The sequence below is a fragment of the Crinia signifera genome, chromosome 8 (genome assembly GCF_055691185.1).
Source record: "Crinia signifera chromosome 8, ASM5569118v1, whole genome shotgun sequence".
Classification (NCBI taxonomy): Eukaryota; Metazoa; Chordata; class Amphibia; order Anura; family Myobatrachidae; genus Crinia; species Crinia signifera.
In genome coordinates this window covers 132,443,206-132,465,745 of record NC_139224.1, presented here as the reverse complement: position 1 = coordinate 132,465,745, position 22,540 = coordinate 132,443,206, and the positions used below count along the sequence as shown (strand labels likewise).

Genomic DNA, 22,540 nt, shown 5'->3' with positions numbered 1-22,540 from the left:
CAATATGACTGTGATCAGTAATGTGCAAGAAGAACCACAGCTACACACAGACCCTCATATACACAAAGTAGTAAGCTGCCCACATAAGACTTGCCCTGTATGGGTCACTGTATTCTTGGAGCATTATAATAACATATGTGAGATGTGAGTCACTCTTGACCATTCCACAACTCGCCGTGTTACTCCTATGCAGCGGTACTATAGTAAGCTTGTGGGACCTATGTAGATCTAGCCTCAGCCCTGCGTCACTAGTACATACAGTGGTCTCTGTCCCCCCCCATGTTTTTGAACATTGCCTTGGATGTACTTTTGGATTTATTTCTGCCTTTAGAAAGGTTCCCAGAGTATAGAAACATCAGCAGGTATCCTGACCATTAAACCTTGGACCTTTTTGACCACTGCACTGGAAGCATGGATGGTGTAATGATAAGCATTACTGCCTCCCAGCGCTGAGGTCATGGGTTCAATTCCCACCAAGGCCATAACTGTGCGGAGATTGTAAATTCTCCCCATGATTGCGTGGAATCCGGATTCCTCCCAAAAATATACAGGTAGGTTAATTGGCTGCCGGCAAAAAATGAACCCCAGCAGAAAGGCGTGTGCGTGAATATGTGGGAACATAGATTGTAAGCTCCACGGTTCAAAAATATTCTCTGTAAAGTGTTGCGGAATATGTGTACGCTATATAAATGGTAATAAATAAGTCTGGTAAGTGTCATTCTCTCCGCTCCGGGGACTCTTCTGACTAGTACACAGAGTGGATATTTGCAGTCTGCCGTGCGAATAAGATTTTACAGAAGAACACAGTACTGTACTCCTCAGTCAGACAGGGAGTCTCATGCCGTATGGCACGACAATATCCAGGACATGGGAACATCTGTAGTAATAATGTAGAATAAACCTTTTTTTTTTTTATAAATACGATTTTGATGGATTTAGACTTTAGACTGGGAGGAAGGAAACGAGGTGTACTCACCGGAAGACTTCAAGCGGAGCGAGAACAGTGGATATTATATCTGACGTATTATCATGAAGTTTTAATGATGTGAGAGAGATTTGTATGGTCCATGCAAAGCGAAGAATAACATCCTGTATGATCGCACAATAATAATATGCCTGGAACAAATAGAATAATGATCAGACAAGGAAAAGGCAGATGAAGCATCCGCAGAACGTATCCCAACAGGGAGTCCCAGCTCCTACCTTCTGTGGGTACACAATCTCCTCTCTCAGGAAGGTGTTCTCCCCTGCATTCCGATCAAACAGACCCCAGTCCATCTTCAGATCCCAGATTAGAGTATAACATGAACTGATGACGTAGCATATGATCCACAGATAGAGGAAAACCTGCTCGTCCGAGTGATTCTGAGCTACAAAACAAATAAATGACATTTAACTCTACTCTAGTAGCAGAACACAAGATACCTATCTATGGTTTACTTATTTATGTATACACAAAGTCCTACTGAAACCCCCTTACTATAATGAATCAATACTTACAGGTTATCTATTTAAGCAGAAAGGAAAATGTAAAACCTGCATCTGCAAATCACAGCGGTTCTTCCACAAACCGACTGAGGGCGTAACTACAGTATTGCGGAGATCCAGGAAACATTTAAAGCCGTAATAATGTATAGCCTGATTTTGCCTTTTAAATCATGGAGGACAAAACACGTGTCTTCTAAAAACTGGGACCCTACTACATAACTGTTTCAATCTGCTACAAACACAGATTTACTCCAGGTCATGTGATGACAGTGGGGAGGGTAGTAGGATATCACTGCATACTTACCAATCACTAATAGCAGCCTGAGAAATGGGTGTAATATGCGCCCCAGACAGTCGGGATTCCAACATCGGAGTTGAAGTTCCGACAGGGGGGAGGGGAGCGCATCGGAGCCCTTTGCAGGCTCGGTGGCACACCACAGGTTCTATTCTCCCTCTATGGGGGTCGTGGACCCCCACGAGGGAAAACCGCATGTAAGTCGAGATCCCGATTGTCCGGCATTTAGCAGTCGGGATTCCAATGCCGGAGAAACGACTGTCGGAATCCGGACCGCCAGAGCATCATCCGGCACTCAAAAAAACAAACCAAGGAAAAAAACTAGCAAGCTACTTCTAGTCTACCGTAGTAATCTTTCTTCAATTGCTGCTTTAACTGTATTACTTTGAGGTTGCTTCGCTCAGAGCCAGAAGCTAAGGATAAGGCATACTGGGGTGTGCATTCCTGTCTGTTACATATTTTACAGGTGCGATCCTACACACCGCTCACAAAATAAGTTTAGGTTATGTACGTATTCACACTAAAAGGTTGAACGAGGATGGACTTGTTCCTATTTACATTTGTGCCATTTATGCACCTGTAAAAAAATGTTTTTACATGGAAATGTAAGAATAATGGGGCAGATGTATTAAGCCTGGTGAAGTGATAAACTGGGAGGTGATAATGCAGCAGCCAATTAGCTCCTGTCAAGTTACAGGCTCAGTTTGAAAAATGAGCTGCCTGCAGCATTATCACCTTCCACTTTATCACTTCACCAGGCTTACTACATCTGCCCCATAATCTCTTAATTGATATTTTTTCAGTAACTACATCATAATAGTTATTTTGGTGTCTATTTACTAAGACTTGAAGACAGATAAAATGGACAGTGATAGCACCAGCCAGTCCTAATGTACCATGTAACAGGCAGTGGGGCAGATGTATTACTCCTTAAGGCCCATACACACTGGGTGGCTTTGAGCTCAGTTTACTCATTTAAGCTGCTTTCAGCTCCAAAGCCACCCAGTGTGTACGGGGCAACGCTGACGAATCATCACTGGGAAAATAGCGAATACTGTCCACATCTTGAAACTGCCCCCTGACCTCTCCAATCTCCCCAGATGCTGTGGCTTAGCCCACTGCTGAGCACTCTATGGCACTCTCCATGCTCCTCCACTCCTGTCAATCACAATGGTCTGACTCGCATAAGGCCTTTGTGCAGTATTATAGCCAATAGGAAAGTTACAGCAACAGACAACTTTTCGAAGCCAATTTCCAGGTAAGAATTGTTTTGGTAAATATCAAATACAAGGATTCCTTCTAGCTATGAAACGCAACAATAAGAAATACTACTTTGGAGGGTCCACTACCACCAATAATAAATATTCCACGGTGAGCATTAACAAACACTCAGCCCGCAGTTCCCAGCAACCTATCACATACTACCATTCATTTTATAGACTAAAAAATAACCGCTATAAACAGGTAGGTTTCTATGGGAAACTTCACCACTCCATAGAAGGTTTATATCCCCTAAAAATATTTGAAGACCTAAATTGAATCTTTGATGTCACATTAGATCCCAATATCCAAGTGCCAACAGATTGGAAGGAACAGTTAGTAACCAAGTATAAGGTTTACAGCTTATGTCTTGCATACAATCACCAGTTTGGGGTGTTCTAGTATTTGAACAAACCAGAAAGTATTGGAAATCCTAACTTCAGTCACTCTATATTCAATTAGAGTCGGATCCATTCCGACATGGATCAGACAACCACTATTCAAGGATTGGTCAAATCCGGCTGTCTGATTTATCCGTTCCGGTGTCCTGTCCTGCTGTCAGCAGCTCCCCGTGTGTGAAATCACAGGGAACTGCTGGAGGGAGCCGCACTTGCCACCTGCCGGCCGGGGAGCTCTGCCTGGAGAGAGGAGCCTGGCTGGGGGGGAACCCCGTCAGCACCAGGACCGGGTGAGCACCAGGACCGGGTGGTTTCCGACAGGTCGGAGCATTTAATCTGGGTAATTGTTCGGGCAACACCGGTGCAGGTTTGGTGTTAAAGGGTCAGCTAAAAAGAACGTGAACTTTGTTACCCCGGAAAACTACTAGAGACCAGGGTAACACCTGCACATGGGTGCCGTCTGAAAGGAGTTTACCCAACAATAGGACAGGTTCAGCATATACGTGTGAATGCGGTCTGACCTGGCTGTGACAAGGGTTGGAACCATGTTCGAGAACCTGGTTCTGACCCGGCATTTTGGTGTAAAAATGGTATAATTAATTGTAATAAATATCTTCTTTTAACCAAAACAAATACTTTCTGACAAGTCTTGATAAATGATTGCATAAAACAACAGAAGAGTCTCATCCATCAGAGAGACACACTGTACACATCATAAATCACAGACGTTATTAGCACTGAGATCTCATAGTGATGCTGTCACACTGATCTCTATGAGCAGAACGCATGCAGTACATGAGCCGCAGACATAACAATTACCTTTGTGGGTTTGGTAGAGAGCAGCAAACGTCACCATGAAGAAGGTAGTGGAGTACTTGCCAGCATTCACCAGGTGAGGGAACGCGCGCTTGGTGTCTCTGTATCGGCGCAGGCACTGGATGAAGCGCAGCCAGGCTGGAATACACTGAACCACAGCACGCACTCCATAGGAATACGTGTTACACTTTCCGGAACCTGTGATAGGGAGAGAAGAGAGCGACGAGACTGATCACAGACCATCTTGCAGAAGGACGCAATGCACCAAAATAGGGAATCGCAATTTCAGAATAAATATTTTCATAGACAATCAGTCAAACAAAAATCAGCAAAATACAAATAAATATAGGAACAGACGTATCGTTTGGGTGCAGGAAGAAAAAAACAGGTAAGAGAAAGTATTTTACCGTTTCCTATTATCGACACAAGCGTTTGGTCGACAGATAAAAGGTCAACATGAGTTTTTGAGCTGACATTTACAGACATATTTCATGCCATACAGCATGGTGGGAGAATAAAATTGGGCATGAGGCACTGTGCCCGAAACACGGCGAGCACAGCGAGACATGTGAGTGGACGCAGTACACTTTGACAGTGTCCATGGCGACAATCGGGACAAAAAAAAAACGTGAAAAGTAATGTCAATCTTTTGACCTTCCCATTGTTGACCTTAGCCATATCTACCTTCAGTTGTCAACCCAATGACCCACAGCCTGTCCTGGCACCGGAGAAAGTACTGCCATGTACCGTATTACCCATAAGCCTTTCTTCCTTTTATAGTGGCTTATTTGCATATCCGTTTCATGTAGTGTGGCTTACGGATCGCTAACATTTCTCATTGTGAGAGAAAACAGAGGATGGAAATATGAAGTCTGGTTCTATTACCTTCACTGAGAAGTCCCTCAGACTTGTCCCATTGTAGTTCAAAGCTGTAGTAGCAGATCATAAACTCCAGGTCCATGAGTATCACAGCCAGGCTATTGAGTTGGTCTGCCAGCCAGAAATCAGCAAAGCCCACTTTATGGAAAGGGGCTGTGAACACACGGAACTAGAGGGGTGGGAGAATTAAGAAGAAAAGAAAAGACATAAGTACTTTATAGAGGTACAACAAAAACACATAGGAGGCATCAGGCAACATAACTCATTGGATGTCTCTGGTGCCACCTTCAGTGATCCCATGTGGCATCAGTCCTTCTCCTGACTGGTACAATGCAATAGTTCCTGGGTTTAAGGGCTTGTCCGGTGGGGTTGTTACGGCCAGTGTCACGTTGTTTTTTTTTTATATCCGGCTGGGTGATAATTTCCTCTAACCACAATCACTGACATTTTTCCGGTCAATATATTAACATTGTGGAAGTAGACATCGACATTGGGAGAAATTTAATTGAGGGCAGGAAATGTAAACGCAGCCGCTGGATTTTGCTATTCAATTGCAGGAGAGAAAATGAGACCGTGATTTCTCTAGAAATCAATGTTGTTGGTTTTTACGTACCTTTAGAGCAGGTCTGATTTTCCTATAATTGTTATTTTTATGAAAAACCACCACACCCTGGTTGCAACTTACCATTCAGCGACTCATTAATGCTTTGTCAGTAATCACTCAACTTTCAAAGTGATGTCTTCTTCATCCAGCATTGGGACCCAGTCCCCTGAAGCATTGATGAGTATGTGTGTGTGTGTGTGTGTGTGTGTATGTGTATATATGTTGCAGAAAACTCAGCAACTACTTTTATAAAAAATTGGATAGGGCAGGTACCAGAAGTGTGCATACTCAGATAATGCTAAATTGGGCAAGATGGGTGGAAGATTTTTGTACAGGGAAAAAAACCTTGAGTCCAAATAATTTCCCACCAATATGTCGACATTTTGATGGTCCACATATTGACTATATTGACAAATAACAGGACATCCACAATGGTAACAGGTTTAAAATGCTAGCTCGTGCAATCAGGGTTAGGCCACAATAAGGGATTGCAGGGGTTCGTTAGAATAAGACGGTACTGTCAATATTCTGACATTATGTGGCTGCCGACAGGTTGTCATGTTAACATCAAGAACATGCAGACATGCTTAAAGTGTCACATATCATACCCAACCCAGTTCAGTGTGGTGCATTTTATAAGGTAATAGAAGAAATGACCCCCAGATTTGCACAGAAGAGTGAGCAGACCTAGCTGGACACCACAGTACAGACAAAGCAGCCCAGGCAGTTGCTACTTTAATCAAACATGAATGCATATGATAACTGCGGCCTGGAAAAGGTCACTTACCAGTAGCTTAAGGAGCCAGAAACGAGACTTGTAGTACAAGGTCTTCGTGGGGTTAATTAGGAAGAGCAGCATGAATCCATACAGAATCAGAGGATTCACTTGCATTGGCAAATAGAAGTTTGTTCCGAAGACACAGGCAAATAGACTGATGCACCACAGCATCCCCAGGAAGCCTGCAATCTGACACACAGAAACAAGGCTTGGTTAGTATCTCACATAGACACAGAGCACCATATCTACCAGGGCAAAGTGTATAGAGTAATAGGAAAATAAACAGTAATTCTGGTGTGTGTGATGGAAACATGAAAGCATACTATGAAATGTATACATTAATCTTAGAGATCAACTACTTAATGTGTATGAACAGCGGAAATCAAAGCAGTCTCTAGGAAACCCGCAACGTGCACAGGAGAACTATGGAGACACCGGCTCCACTCTACATGACAGTGTAATTGTTACCTATGTAAATAGCAATCTGATGCGGTGTAAGTACAATACGTATATTATATATGCAGGGAGCTGCGCAGCTGGAAGAATGTTACCCAGCCACCACCCTTACACAATGCTATTCTGCCTCAGCCTGGGCCCATACTGCTCTGGGGGCAAGTACAGGAGACACACAGACCACAAATCTATTGCTGTTAAACTTGGGCAAATACATAGATCTAGCATTCAGATGTAATGTAAATGTGCTTTATTGCTGCAGACTGAATGCAAATATCATAATCAAAATGTAAATAGAGTTTAACAGGTAGAGAGGCTCCTATAGTATTAGATACATGGGAGGGATTTCTATGTACTCAGCCAATTGGAAGAAACATCCAATGGTTGTCATAAGTTAGGCAAGATATCAGTCTCCAAATAGGCGCATAGCAGCAGTCTTGTAATTGACATGGGACACATTGCATGACCACACCTATACCGTACATACATGTCCCCCTCCCTCCGCTGTTCCATCCCCTTGGCACAAAGAGTCATCATCACAGAAACCATCTCCGTCGGCATGGTCATAGGTACCTAAGAATTTGTAGGGCAAATGCACGGTTTAACATAGTAGGATTAAGTTAGGGTCCGATTCAGACCAGTTCATTATGGGCCGAATTAGTCCCCGTCCCCGATGGTCAAAGTTTGCACATGTGCCAACCCCTGGGGCCGTTCGCTATATAGTGGGAGGGAAGAGGGCAGGCAGGGGTGGCAATGCCTGCTGATATTTCTGGAACCTAGTACAGGTATGAAGCATACTAGCAGCCTTGTGCCTGGAACTATTAATTATTTGAAAAACTGCACTGTCACCTTACCCACTCACACAATTACAGCACAAGACTTTGCACCTGCTCCTAGCCGGAGATGGAGCCTTGGCCTTTGACTACAATTTTATCTTTAGGAAGAAAATCTTGCTCTACATTAAAACGAGAATTCCCCTTTCCTATTACTCAATTGAGGTATCTGTCTAACATTTCATAATGGCCATAAAATCACAACACACAGACCGGCAGAACAAGTATACAAACACAGGAATAGACCGTAATTACAGCAACGAACATCCCCACAGTACAAGTTGCTTCCTTCCAACTCACAAGGGAAAGCCTTTTACTTTCCCCCATCAAAGTGCTGACTGTTTGCTGTTATAGTAACCGGGGAGGAGCGCAGCATCAAAGCCACAGATTTTCCCCACTGTGACTGTATGCTGACGTAACACTGTCTTTACAGGGGTTTTCCATCTTCAGATCACTGATAGGATTTACATTTAGGCCAAAGCAGAAAGCTGTGTCATATAGTGCACACAAATCAATGTGTGTGTGTGTGTATGTATGAAGAACAAATGCACGGCAAGAAATGAAAGTCTAGTTCAGGCATGTCCAAACTGCGGTCCTGCGGCACACCACACCCCAGAGAGAAGGACACATCAGACCAATCTGTACATGAAGCTTCCGTTTCCAGGGTAGCAGATGGACCAATTCTTACCTCAAAGAGATGCTGATGGGAGAGGTTGTTACGGGGATTAAGCTCAAATATGAGGACATGGTTGACCCCAGCTTGTCTCCAGCCATATGTATTGATGCCCAGGAGAAAAAGGAACTCCACCAGCAGGAAACCACCCCTGTAAATCCTCACCAAGGGCCACACTTCTTTGATACTGTACCGATGGAAGCCTGCATTAAGACAAAGAAGTCACTGTTATAATCTGTGGCTTCTACACTTTGTATCGGAAATGACTGTTCACATTGGTGGAGCTACTGTCCATGTCTCCAAGCCGAGCACTAGAACATAAATGTCAGGTCCGACAGTTTAATAGAAGTCCCCGGGATAGCATTGTGCCTATGCCCTGACCTGCATAATAGCGTGCACTAGGATTTTACAGCCGGTACTACATTTTAATGAATAAGGGGCTGAGTCAGCTGTTTTTTTGCGGGCAAACCCATCATAATTATCTTGGAGTGGCCAGTTCTAGCTATTATAGCACCACACACTCTAGTATTCGCACCGTCCAGGCCAAATTCAATGGATCTGTTTGTGAAGGTATTCTGTGTGAGAAACGTACTTTATCTTAGAAACGCAGTATTTATCTTAGATTAATTCTTCATTTATTTATAGAGCCAACATACTACACAGTGCTGAACAACAGAAGAATGTTTCTTTAGCATATCAGTCCTTACTCCAATAGACCTTAAAGTACCATGTACAAGTGTGCACGCACACACACATAAATCACTACAGGACATCACGGCCAAAGAGGTCACTAGCATTTGCTAGAAGCAGGAACATAGTTTTACACACACTGGATATTCCTACATACGGACTTACCAGTATACAACACCGCGCAGTTCAGTACAATAAATATCCCGCAGTACAGTCCCACTCTGAATGTCGTCCAGGCTGGTGCCGGCTGCGAAGACATAAGGGAAACCGCAATAGCTGTTAACAGATGCAGCAAAGCATATTATACCAGGGCTTTCTTATTAGAACTTTAATGCAGGTGAAGAAACGTTTCCGACAGTCGGAATATCGGGCGTGTCCGACGTCATTTTGACCATCGGCATTCAATCTTCCGACTGTCGGAAACATTCTGTGGATTGTCGCAAACGGATGCAGATTTGACAATTTAGAGCCGGTTTTCAACAATGCAGATTTGACTTGATAAAAAGTGGTAACGGCATGCCTTCAATGCAGACAGGAACAGCCGCATTAAATAGGTGAGTGCCAATATTTCCAACTGTCAGAAATATTGGCATACTGTACATTGAGTACCCCCCATAGTGTAGCGATGAGAACAAGAAGTACATGTAAAACTTATTGCACAAACCTGCTAAAACAATGTCAGCCTACACTACAGAGACACAGGGGGGTATTCGATCCCCGCCGCTATTTCCGAATTGGGGAAATAGTGGAGGGCACCTATACAATGCTGTCTTGTCCGGCAGCATTGAAGAGGCAGATGGACAGAACGATGGACAGACGCTGACACGCCCCCTTTCCGAAGATCACCAAGCGGGACATAGAATCCCTTCTGGCTATATGCTGTCGAGCAAAACGAAAATGAGCCAGGGTCACGGCTGTCAGGACAGATCGACCGTCGGGATTGAATACCCCTCTAAATGGTAAATTGCATAATTTGTGGTCAAATATGCCAAGTACAACTCAGTGGGTATTAGCGGTACAGTGTCACATACAGATGTGTCCTTATATATGCAGCCACAATACACCATGCACTGCGAGATGTCTGGCATGACTGAGCTGCTAAGTCCCAGACAGTCTGTATACGGAGTACAACGCGGCCACATTTTAGCACCTTGTACAGTTTTAGAGACTCTGACACACAGATACACAGGTGTTATATGGCCAGATTGATCAGAACAGTCTCCTTAAATTCCCGTGTCACATTGAGGTGCGACAGGAGAATGTTTGGCAAAAAAGGCGCTAGAAGATTCTAAAGTGACCGTTCATACCAAGAGGCTAAGATGTAATAGGACCTACTCTGAGACTCCTGGAAATCAGACACCAATATAACTGCCGCGAATTATAGCTGTTTGGACCATGCTGAAATTGAGATTAATATTTTACAGCTAAAGTATTTAGGGCCGGATAAATCATTGTGTGTTGTTCTACTTGTTTAGTCATTTATACAGTCTAATTAGTGTAAGTGATCTCCCTCTGTACAGTGTTCCTGACTCAGATAATGCTGAGCTGTATAATTACACAATACCACAAATGTCCTGCAATAAATGGAATGGAACTTGTGGCATTAGATTGCTGCTGGGGTTTGATCATCTTTATTACACTTGGCTTTTAGCTTATCCATTTTTGGTCACTGATAAATTTAATCACATCATTTACAAATGAAGCAGAAATATAATAAAATACATAACACCCATCCCAGAATAAGAGTGTGGGCAACAATGCAGTCATCACATGTACTGGCAGAACATTAAAATGTGGTATTATATTGCAGCCCATACGGCAGGTGTTGTAAAATAAATGTACATACATACATACATACATACATACATACATACATACAATACTGTGCAAAAGTATTACGCAGGTGTGGAAAAATGCTGCAAAGTAAAGGTGCATACACACAGAACAATTTGTCATACAATGTGGGTGTTCCTGATCAATTTGAACTACCAATTGTTCCGTGTGTATGAACGATATTGATGCTGATGCGCGTACTCGCCACTCCTTATTAGAGGTCTATGATCCTTCATACATGCAAAAAGATCATAGACCAATCTTTTGCAATGTGTTCAAATCGTTTCAAGTGTGTGTGTGCATGATGAATGATTTGGTAAAGATGATTTACTGGCTCCCACTCCCCTCCACCATCGTTAAAGATTGATAGTTCATGTGTAATCATTTGTACAATCGTTCAATATTTGACACCAAATCATTTGTCCAGGAGTTCTGAGGAAATAGTTAACGAGATTGGATCGTTTGCCAAATCGTTCCGGGTTTATGCTTTCACAAATAGTAGTGTTAATAGTTTATTTGTATCAATTAACAAACTGCAAAGTGAATGAAAAGAAATCAAAATCATTATTTAGTGTGACCACCTTTTGCCTTTAAAACAGCATCAATTCTAGGTACACTTGCCAGGGAGTTTGCAGTATTATAGTCTTGTGTTTGACTAACCACACCAAACGGGTGATAAATGATCATGTAGGAAGAACCCCCAATAATTAACTGAAACATCTTTGTAGCAGGATTAAAACTGGTTGAGGAACAGCCAAAACTCTGCTACAAAGGTGAGGTTGTGGAAGACCGTTTCATGTCACAGGCATACACCATGGCAAGACTCAGAATAGACAAAAGGTTGTTATACTGCATTAGTAAGGGCTACTCCAGCCAGGTTATTCTGATTCACTCAGAGAGGCACAATCACTCTCTAATCTTCAAAACCATGTGCACTGCAGGTGGGGCTGATGAAACATGTGCAGAGAGAGTTAGATTTGGGTGGGGGGTGTATTTCAAACTGATATCTATATTACAGTGTAAAATAAAGCAGCCAGTATTTACCCTGCACAGAAACAATAAAACACCCAAATCGAACTCTCTCTGCACATGTTACATCAGCCCCACCTGCAGTGCATATGGTTTTGTCCATAAGAGAGTGATTGTGCCTTTCTGAGTGAATCAGAATAAGGGGGGTATGCTATCTGCTGCCGCTATTTCCGACATGGGAAATAGCGGCAGGTTCCTATTCAATGCGGTCATTAACAACAGCATTGATGCGGGAACACGCCAGAACGGGCCCGACAGCTGTCGGGCCCGTTCTGCCGATAATGGCTGTGGATTGTCATTATCCGGGCCACAGATCGTCAATCCACGGCCGTTTTCGTGGCCACGCCCCTTTGAGCCCATCAGCATGAGGGACATTGAATTCCGTCTGCCGTTACGCGGTCGATCTGAGCGCAAACGGGCCAGGATCACAGCTGTCGGCGGGGATCGACAGCCGAGATCCCGCATTGCATACGCCCCCATTCACCTAAGTGCATCAGATAAAAAACATATCATGCATAGGGAAGTACACTCCACTTTACCTAAGGACCCCAGGACATAACCCCCCCCCCCACCCCTCCAAAGTCTCCTCCCGGCCGGGAGTAGAGTGCACGGCAAGCGCAGAGACCAGCGACTCAGGTGCCGGGATTTCATGTCATTCGCGTCATCCACACCCGGAAGTCGAGCCCCGAGTAGAGTCCGTGGAGCCCGGCAGGTCGTGCGGGCAAGGCGCCGACCACCAGCAGGAACACAGAGGAACGCGAGGAAGCAGGAGGATTCGGACTCAACAACAGCCACAGGTTAAAGGTGCACTGCGGGCGGGACGGGACGCCAGCCCCCCGCACCACCAGCCTGTGCACCCATCCCCCCCTCAAACACTCTGACATTTCCCACTTGCCCCATCCATCTACACCAGTCACCACCTATACGCTTTCTGCACAGGGTGTTCAGCTGTTGCTGTCACCTAGGTGCAGCTTTTGCGTCACTGGCACCTGTGACACTGACGCACTCTCCACAGCGTGTCACAGCAACACCATTTACTGTTTATGCACGTTACTTATTGTACCACGCTAGTGGTTATTTCAATAAATTGGGTACTTGTTTCCTAGCACGGCCACAACGATTTAGATCGTTGTGGTCGTAAGATAAAAAATCGGATCGATCGCATCGCATGCGATTTGGTCGCATGCGATGCGACCGATCCGACCGACCGATTTTTCACCCGATTTTTTTTTTTTTTTCACTTGATTATTTTCAATTGCCCCCCCAAATGTTACTAAGTGGGCTAGACCCCACGATAGACGTCAACCCGAAGCGTGGCGAGCGCAGCGAGCCCGCGAGGGGCGGCGGTGCGCGTCCTCCGACCTTTTCATTCCCCTACTATCCACTAGGGCGTGGAGTGAGAATAGAATAGTGTGGCGAGCGCAGCGAGCCACCGAGCCCGAAGCGTGGCGAGCGCAGCGAGCCCCGCGAGGGGACGCGTATAACTTCACAGGTATACGCGTCCCCTCGCGGGGCTCGCTGCGCTCGCCACGCTTCGGGCTCGGTGGCTCGCTGCGCTCGCCACACTATTCTATTCTCACTCCACGCCCTAGTGGATAGTAGGGGAATGAAAAGGTCGGAGGACGCGCACCGCCGCCCCTCGCGGGCTCGCTGCGCTCGCCACGCTTCGGGTTGACGTCTATCGTGGGGTCATGGCGGGCACATAAAAAATGTGAAATGGGTCATATTGGCCCATTTCACCTTTTTTATCATTTTTCCCTATGTGAGATGGACTTAATCAAGTCCATCTCATCTTGTGCCATTATAATGGCACAAGACCGACAAGATCCTCCCGATTTCAATGTTAAAAGATTTTTTAACATTGAAGTCTATGGAAAAATCGGGTCAATCGGTCGGTCGCATCGCGGCCGATTTTAATTGGTCGCGACCGACCGATTGACCCGATTTCTGTCAATCAAAGGGAAAAAATTGTTAAAAATCGGCCACATCGTGAGGATCGTGTCCCTTAATTAAGAGCCACGATCACTCACGATTGTGGCCGTTCTAGGAAACAAGTACCATAAATTGTGTTAAACTTTACCACCTCTGCAGTGTATACTTTCACTATATTTAGTGACACTAGGCATTGTACTTTTGTGACATATTATCAGCCACACTCACCCTTAGCGCAGACCTCTACCTATTTACTCTCCAAAAAAACATATCATGCTTATTTCCCATCAAATTTGGAAGATGTCCATATCAGCTCATTACTAGCAGAAACCAGTGAGACCCAGACATCGACTGTTCAGAGAACTCTGGCCAGAAGTGGAAACAAGGCCTAACAACTCAACTCTGCATGAACACACAGGAACTGGGTTACAGACAAATGTCAGCAGGAGCTCTGGACTGAGGAGGCAAAATAGAAAATATTTGGCTGTAACAGGAGGCAGTTTGTTCACAGAAGGACTGAAGAGCGGTACAATAAAGACTGCAGGCAGCAGTGCAGCATGATGGAGGCTCCTTGCAAGCTTGGCATTGCATTTCAGCAAACGGTTGGAGTCAGGATTATTGGTGTCTCAATGCTGGGGAAATAGACAGGTACTTATCCATCATGCAATACCATCAATGAGGTGTCTGATTGGCTCCAAATTTATTCTACAGCAGGATAACGACCCCAAATATAAAGCCAATGTCATTAAGAACTATCTATGGCATAAATAAGAACAAGTGATGATATGGCCCCAACAGAGCCTTGAACTCCTCATCATTGAGTCTGACTGGGATTACATTAAGAATCAGAAGAATTTGAGTAAGCCTACATCATCAGAAGATCTGTAGTTCATTCTCCAAGAGGCTTAGAGCAACCTCCCTGCTGAGATCCTTAGTGTACCTAGTAGTACTGATGCCGTTTTGAAGGCAAAGGGTGGTCATGTCAAATACTGATTTGATTTAGATTTCTCTTTTGTTCATTCACTTCGCATTTTTAAATGATAACAAATGAAGTCAAATGAAGTCTGATCACTTCTATCGAATGCATTCTTATGGGCCCTACACACAGGGTGATTTCAGGGAAATCAATCTGACTACAGCACTTAGAAAATGCCCCTACATCGCTGTATGTAGGGGCTACAGTGATAGTGATGTGCGGCCCAGTGTGTCGCTATCACCTGGCGATTAATATCCAGCAACCTGGATAAATCTAGTTACAGCGCAAGTCAGGGCCACTGTTCTCATTGGACAACACTGGCCCTGACACAGTGCTGTGCAGCTTTGTGTGCTGAGCGATATAGCATTGCTTAGATAAGCTCAGCAAAATCTCCCTGTGTGTTGGCTCGTTTACTTTGCAGTATTTTTTTTCACACTTACCTAAAACGTTTGCACAGTACTGTATATAATAAAACACTACATTCATTTCCACTTTGATATATTCTTATATAATATTACATATATCCCAAAAAAATTCTGAGGACTTATTGGAACATGGTTTGTTCTTACTACATTCTAGAACAATGTTGTGCACAGTGTAATGCTGGGAGACTCCAACAGCAGCAACAACTGACCTGAGCTGCTCCGAGAGGTGGCACTCGCAGGCGTTTCATGGCTTTCTGCCGGTCCCCATCTTCTAGTTCATTGGTCACCACAGCCTGAGTAACAAAGAAAAGGATGGCATTAGATTTTTTGGTACTCTTTACCTAGAACGGCGCCCGCGATTAGAATCGCGGGCGTCGGGGGTAAAAAATCGCGGTCATCGCGGGCAAATCGCGGGTACATATTCTATTCTCAACTCCACGCCGACGTGGATAGTAGGGCATGAAAAGGTCGGAGGACGCGTACCGCCGCCCCTCGCGGGCTCGCTGCGCTCGCCACGCTTCGGGTTGGCGTGGATCGTGGGGTGGCGTACAAAAATTGGGGGGACATTTAAGGGTTAATTGTGCCTATTTGGGCTCTGTAGCCCATTTAACATTGATTCCTATGGGAAAATCGCGGGCATTGAGGCATTGAATGCAAAATCGCGGTCAATCAGGCTTTTTAACATTGTTCCCTATGGGAAAATCGCTGTGATCGCGGGCATCGCGTCGCGGCCGTTTATGTACTGCCCGCGATGCCGCGATCACCGCGATGGGCGCCGTTCTAGGTAAAGAGTACCGATTTTTTTTTACAGGCATCTATCTGTTATATTTGCCGTAGGCCAGTGTAATGGTAACGCTGCAGTCGTCATATAGTATGACAGCAGACCTGGCTTCCTATAACCCTTTTACATAACAAACGGGGACTGGATGTAAAGTGTACCTGTGACAGATGCACCAATATAGGATGTGGTGACAATCACATTGTGACTCCGACCTCAGTGAGGCCACTACTTGACAGGCTGTGTATTATGCGCAATGGTTCAGTACAAATGGCTGTAGCTATTGTGCGTCCAGGTGATGGGTACAGAGAGATCTCTGCCAGACAAAGGATACAGCTTTATTTGCAAACCAATTAGCGCCATAAGGAAATATTTGAATAGTGCTCTGGGCAGGGAAGGACATTATTTGGAAAAATATTAAAAACTAAAAATCACGTCTAGACTAATCTAACATAAGAAAAATAAAACAAAAACAAACATGTAAAATGTTAAAATTATACAATTTAAGGCCAAGTAAAAAAACCAAAAAAAACCATAAAATGTAGCAAAACAAATAGTTCTCCCAGATTACCAGCTTACGATATATATATTTTTTATATTTCTTTCATTTATGTATATAAACCTAACTAAACGCACATTCGTGACGCCGTGTAGCTCTGTTATTAGAGAAAACTGTAGCTTGAAACTCTGCCCATGAAAATGATCTAACAGAGAAATCACAGAATATAAAAGCAAATAACATCTGCAAGTGGTTAAGTGCCTTTGTCATCTTTCCTCTTCCCACCAAACAGTGCATTAAGTTAATTGGGAACAAACATAATGTTAAGAAAAGCAGCACCCAAGTTAAAGAAACATTGGGCTTAGGGGTAACGAAAGGGACAACGTTTGCAAATTTAGCTGAGAGAGTGAATCAGCAATTTATTTTAAAAAGGCAAAAAACAGGTTGGCTTGGCATTTAAATACTTGCACCTTTACACTGATCACTGACACTGCAGCACTTTTGGCAACCTGGAGCCCATTGGGACCTTCAATATCAGAATAGAATTATTTAATTTTTGAATATATACTAAAAAGTTTGAGGTCAATTATGCAGAGAATTCTATCAAGAGGTCACGCAGTGTCAATCTGTGTAACTGCCATGCAAGAGCATAGGAGCATGCCTTGCCAGTCTAATACTGTAGTTCCACAGCATTGGAGGGGGATAAACGTTGGGTTTTCAGAAGTCTTTATAAATAACATTCAATAGCATAATGTTTTAAGACAAGACTTCACCAAATCTGGACTTGTGCAGCAGGTGAATGGCAGTGCAAGGTGGAAAAGCGGGCCGGTCAGGTGTGTTAATACAATGATAATGGATGTGCCTAAAGAAGCAACTGTACAACAGGAGGCTGACAGGCCACAAAAAGGCGTCTGTCAGTTATGTAGAGGTATCTGTGCAGTAAATGTTTTACTAATGAGAGTACTCTAAAACATGGTTGTTTAGGTGGGAAACGTCTGTGCAAGTAGTGTTTCTGGTCACCAAGAAGTGGACCAAAAGATTTTTTTAGGTCTGCAGAGAAATGGCGCAAGGGTATTTGAGCTGATATGCTTAAAATAAATCTGGACCCGTTTAGGGAATATAATAAACAGAAATTTTATTGTACATAAAAATAAAGACAGTTTAAAAAAACAGTAAAAAGTGCAAGTGCCAATTTCTACAAAAGTGCAAATGCAATATAATATACATGTAATGTATTTCACAAAAAACAGGGACAGATATGGTATTGATCTCACCAAACAAAGGGGGTGCGGTGGGCTTGGTGCTTTGCAGTTGGTAATCCCGGGAAGCAGCTGGGTGCACCACCGCACAGGCTTGGTCAATACCGGTATCAGATGGATCGTCTCCCGTCAATGTATTAGCATCCCGCGTAACATGTTTCGGAGGCAACTCCTTCTTCAGACGTGGATTCCACGTCTGAAGAAGGAGTTACCTCTGAAACATGTTACGCGGGATGCTAATACATTGACGGGAGACGATCCATCTGATACCGGTATTGACCAAGCCTGTGCGGTGGTGCACCCAGCTGCTTCCCGGGATTACCAACTGCAAAGCACCAAGCCCACCGCACCCCCTTTGTTTGGTGAGATCAATACCATATCTGTCCCTGTTTTTTGTGAAATACATTACATGTATATCATATTGCATTTGCACTTTTGTAGAAATTGGCACTTGCACTTTTTACTGTTTTTTAAACTGTCTTTATTTTTATGTACAATAAAATTTCTGTTTATTATATTCCCTAAAAACGGGTCCAGATTTATTTTAAGCATATCAGCTCAAATATCCTTGCGCCATTTCTCTGCAGACCTAAAAAACTCTTTTGGTCCACTACACAAGAGTCAGTGTTGCTCTTTAGATTGGTCAGCAGAGGGCAGCAGGGTTGGAGAGCTCAAATAGTGCGCAAACAGTGTCATCCAAAACCCACTCCAGTATACTGGTCACCAAGAAGTGTCTGGCACTGCTAGACAGTAGTGTTTCTGGACAACAAGTTTATGGCACTTCCAGACAGCAGCGTTTCTGGACAACAAGTGTCTGGCACTGCTAGACAATAGTGTTTCTGGTCACCAAGAACTGCCTGGCACTTGAAGATCGCAGTGTTTCTGGACAACAGATGTCTGGCACTGCTAGACAGTAGTGTTTCTGGTCACCAAGAAGTGTCTGGCACTGCTAGACAGTAGTGTTTCTGGACAACAAGTGCCTGGCACTGCTAGACAGTAGTGTTTCTGGTCACCAAGAAGTGTCTGGCACTTGAAGATCGCAGTGTTTCTGGACAAGTGTTTGGCACGGCTAGACAGTAGTGTTTCTGGACAACAGGTGTTTGGCACTTCTAGACAGTAGTGTTTCTGGACAACAAGTGTCTGGTACTTTTGGAGAGAAGAGATTCCGATCAACAGGTGTCAAGCACTTCTGGGGATGGAGTAGGGGGGGGGGTTTCTCTGCACAGAAGGTGTCACTCTGCATAAGAGGTGACAGCCACATTTGAAGGCTGATTTGGAGGGAGGGGTGCACTGCAACAGGTGTCTGGCTGTGAATATATAGGTGGTAGGGTCAGAATCTTTCTCTACAATATATAATTTGCAATATAGTGTTTGCATGGGGGATGGTTTTGATGCCTTTTATGAACACAGTGATTATTTATGCCTGTGGTATGTGTATCGAGATGATTGCATTTTCTTTCTCCCTAGAGTACTACCACTGTTAGAAGGATGAGAAAATATGTAGTCAGATCTGAAAAGATATTTAAATAAAAAAAAAAAAGTTAAGTATTTTTTTTTTTAGCAGGATTCACACAAATCCATTTCTAAGAATCTGGATGCATCCTGGAATAGAGGATTTGCTACTTCAATAGTTGCCTGTAGCATACTGGCAGGGACGATAACAATGCTTTGTTTAATTAAGGAGAGTATTTTGCAACTCAGTAATTAGATTAAGCATTATAGACCAGTCATTTGTCAGTGGATCGCTGGTCTGTTTGGCAAAGCAGCCGCATCTGGAACTCACTGGTTTAGACAAAATACCTCAGTCTCTGAGATCAGCTGATTGATTTTTTTGCAGGTGTAGAATGGCGCCACTTCCACATGAGCCACCCGCCAGTCAGCGCCACGGCCCGTCTCCAGAATCTTGTCATGCTTCTTTAGGATCTTGCGGAACCCTGTGAAGTTCAAATTCTGAAAACAAAAAACAAAACAAACCAACAGTTGATGAATCATTATATACAGATGCACCACACTCCTTGCATTAGTTTGTCAGGAGTGTCAGATTGCTACCTGGCCAGGCTGGGGCTACTTAACTCACAGTACATGGCTGTCTGCTTGTCTCTTATACCCCCCCCTCATATCACAAAACTGCCCTGGTTACATGCATCCCTGTCCTTGCTATCAGTAACATTGGAGAGAAAGCTTCTTCCATAATATCAGTATTTTCATTTAAATTACATACAGTGTTGTAGTGAACATTCTGATCATCTGGCTACAGGTTAGTCTAGTCCTATATACTTCAAAACAGGGGACATATAGACCAGCAGGAAATGAAGAGCGATTACAAAAATGTGTTTTGACTGTAGCCAAATGCACAAATCTAACTCCATCCCTCAGTATGTAAGAACTGCAATATTTGTGAGGCATGGCTGTGTGGACTGGGTAGAGACCCTCGGCAAACCTCCAGCCATTGTTCTATACCTAGAATCCCCAATCTATTATCTGGGCCTGCAGTATGCTGTGTTTCTGCACAAGCCATCTAATCTCTTTCCAAAAAAGCATGAAATAACTTGTAGCTTAACAAGGACAGAAGGGGGTCTAACCCTCATCTGTTACAGGCCGACAGCGACATAGCCGCTGAAATAATAAGTGCCATGACAACCAACACTGTTAAAAGGGAATTCTGAAGCACAACGCCAGTGTACTTAGACCAGTAATTCTCTTACAGTGGCCTACTGAACTGCTATTGTACATGGCAAATTGCCCACACACTGTCTTTTATGTCAGATACATGGATGGGGCACAGCAGGTTGCAATAAGGAAGCATAAAATAGCTATAAACTACGGTAAGGGAATGGAATATTATTTTAAAATGTAAGAATGAATATGGTTTATTCTGATATACATCTTAATGCTCTTTATAGGACGATTGTGGGGTTGTTGAATTAAATTCGAACTGGCCGGATTTCACTCAATATTAACAGACAATAAAAGAGGCACAGGGCCAAATGTAATAAGCTAGATTTGCAGGAGTCACCGAGATTCCAATGAGAGCCACTAGATAAGCGGCAAATATTTTTTGTAACGAAACAGAACTGGTTTACCTTTAAACTAATTACCACTGTAAATCTAGTGACTATTTTGTCTGAACTGTCCCCGACTCCTGGCAATGGGAAGTCAGAGTGATCCTCTTACACTGTAAAACACAAGCACCCCATACAAGCACAGAACAGGCTATAAAACCTTATTATGGAAGGACCATGTATGAAGTAACACACATAGGTGCGGATACTGAGTTACATGCAAATTGGTTAATAGCTCATGTTGAGTGCACAGACCTACATGCAGCTTTTTGCACAGATTGGCACTGCTAAAGGCCAGAAACGTAAATCTCTTTATAACGAACACAAGACTCCATGATGAAGAGACGTTACAGTACATTACGCTACCATTTAGTACCTGATAATTCTGCAGAAGAATTAGACTGAGATAGAACTCGCTGAATGCCAGTTTCAGGTCCCGAATGTTTCTGTGCTGGACCCGTTCCTCATGTGACAGGGTGAATACGGCTTTCCTGCGCTGTCTGAGGGCTGGCGCGCGGCTGCTTTCCCTTTGTGCATCCAGTGAGGACTGCAGTTCATTTTGTAGGGTGGCTGAGCGTCGCTGAGCTTCCGCTAACTTTTCTGCAATCAAAGATAGAACAGTATAGAAAAAACCATGACATTAAAATCACTAATAAGAATAAAGTAGATCCGTTAGGAGACCTGTGGGCCGCTAGTAGGTTCCATAACTTTTACATGGCCAGAAGTTATTATGCTCTCACGAGTGTGTTGCAATCTGGTGGGACTGCCATGCTATTGAATCCTATCCATGTAAACTTGCGAGCAGGGCCCTCCTACCTCTATGTCGGTTTGTTACTACCGAGTTTGTCTTATCAATGTATCCTATTGTAAAGCGCAACGGAATTTGCTGCGCTATAGAAGAAACTGTAAATAAATAATGAATGCTCTGCTCAGAACCGTGAACACCCCCATTACCCGCTCTGCATTCGCTCCAGCAAAATACCTGAATAAAATGTGTTGATTTTGGCAAGCTCCTTCTCACATGTCTGGAAGAACTTTTCTTCAAACTTGGCAAAATATCGCTTTACAGTGTCTTCGTCTGTTACTGAAAGACAAAATGAAGAGGAGATGGAGATTACCATAGCAGCAAGTGACAGTATATTTATACATCGTTAGGTCATTTTGACATTTGCTTTGTGTGTGCTCTAGCAACGTTGTGTACTCATTGGTTCTCAGACCCTTCTTGCTTCCAGTATTTAAAAAAAATAAAAAAAAAAGTGTGACCAGGGGCGATAAGACACTATGGAGACATTATGGAGACTTGATGCACTGCATACAAAATGTACCTACATATTCAAGCAAATCTACAGTTACATAGTTTTAATATTTAACTTAATGCCACGGCTACAGCCCTCATGGTCAATGTAAATCCTATTAGGGCCTTATTCATATTCCTTCGGTCCTCCGTGCATTCACATGGAGGACCTATGTTGTGCGTTTGCGCAGGTGCATTTCTGCGCAGACGCAGGGTGGGTGCACCCACGGCAAACATTCGGTTCACCGGGTGCATGTACCCTACACCCCACTATATGGGAATGCCC

At 43.8% G+C, this 22,540-nt stretch overlaps 2 protein-coding genes across 2 annotated transcripts in view; one reads left to right on the top strand and one right to left on the bottom strand.

The window, feature by feature from the left end:
- XPR1 (xenotropic and polytropic retrovirus receptor 1) overlaps positions 1–22,540 on the bottom strand; it is a 123,101-nt gene that overhangs the window by 9,949 nt on the left and 90,612 nt on the right. Inside the window, exons 3-13 of the mRNA XM_083157180.1 lie at positions 21,943–22,044; positions 21,337–21,560; positions 19,699–19,848; positions 15,572–15,655; positions 9,333–9,414; positions 8,493–8,680; positions 6,528–6,707; positions 5,143–5,305; positions 4,261–4,455; positions 1,204–1,370; positions 977–1,116 (exon numbers count right to left, since the gene is read on the bottom strand). Coding sequence (XP_083013306.1) covers positions 977–1,116; positions 1,204–1,370; positions 4,261–4,455; positions 5,143–5,305; positions 6,528–6,707; positions 8,493–8,680; positions 9,333–9,414; positions 15,572–15,655; positions 19,699–19,848; positions 21,337–21,560; positions 21,943–22,044 — 1,675 coding nt within the window. The remainder of the gene's footprint in view (positions 1–976; positions 1,117–1,203; positions 1,371–4,260; positions 4,456–5,142; positions 5,306–6,527; positions 6,708–8,492; positions 8,681–9,332; positions 9,415–15,571; positions 15,656–19,698; positions 19,849–21,336; positions 21,561–21,942; positions 22,045–22,540) is intronic.
- Positions 1–22,540, top strand: part of STX6 (syntaxin 6) — a 132,189-nt gene that overhangs the window by 105,736 nt on the left and 3,913 nt on the right. The window lies entirely within an intron of this gene.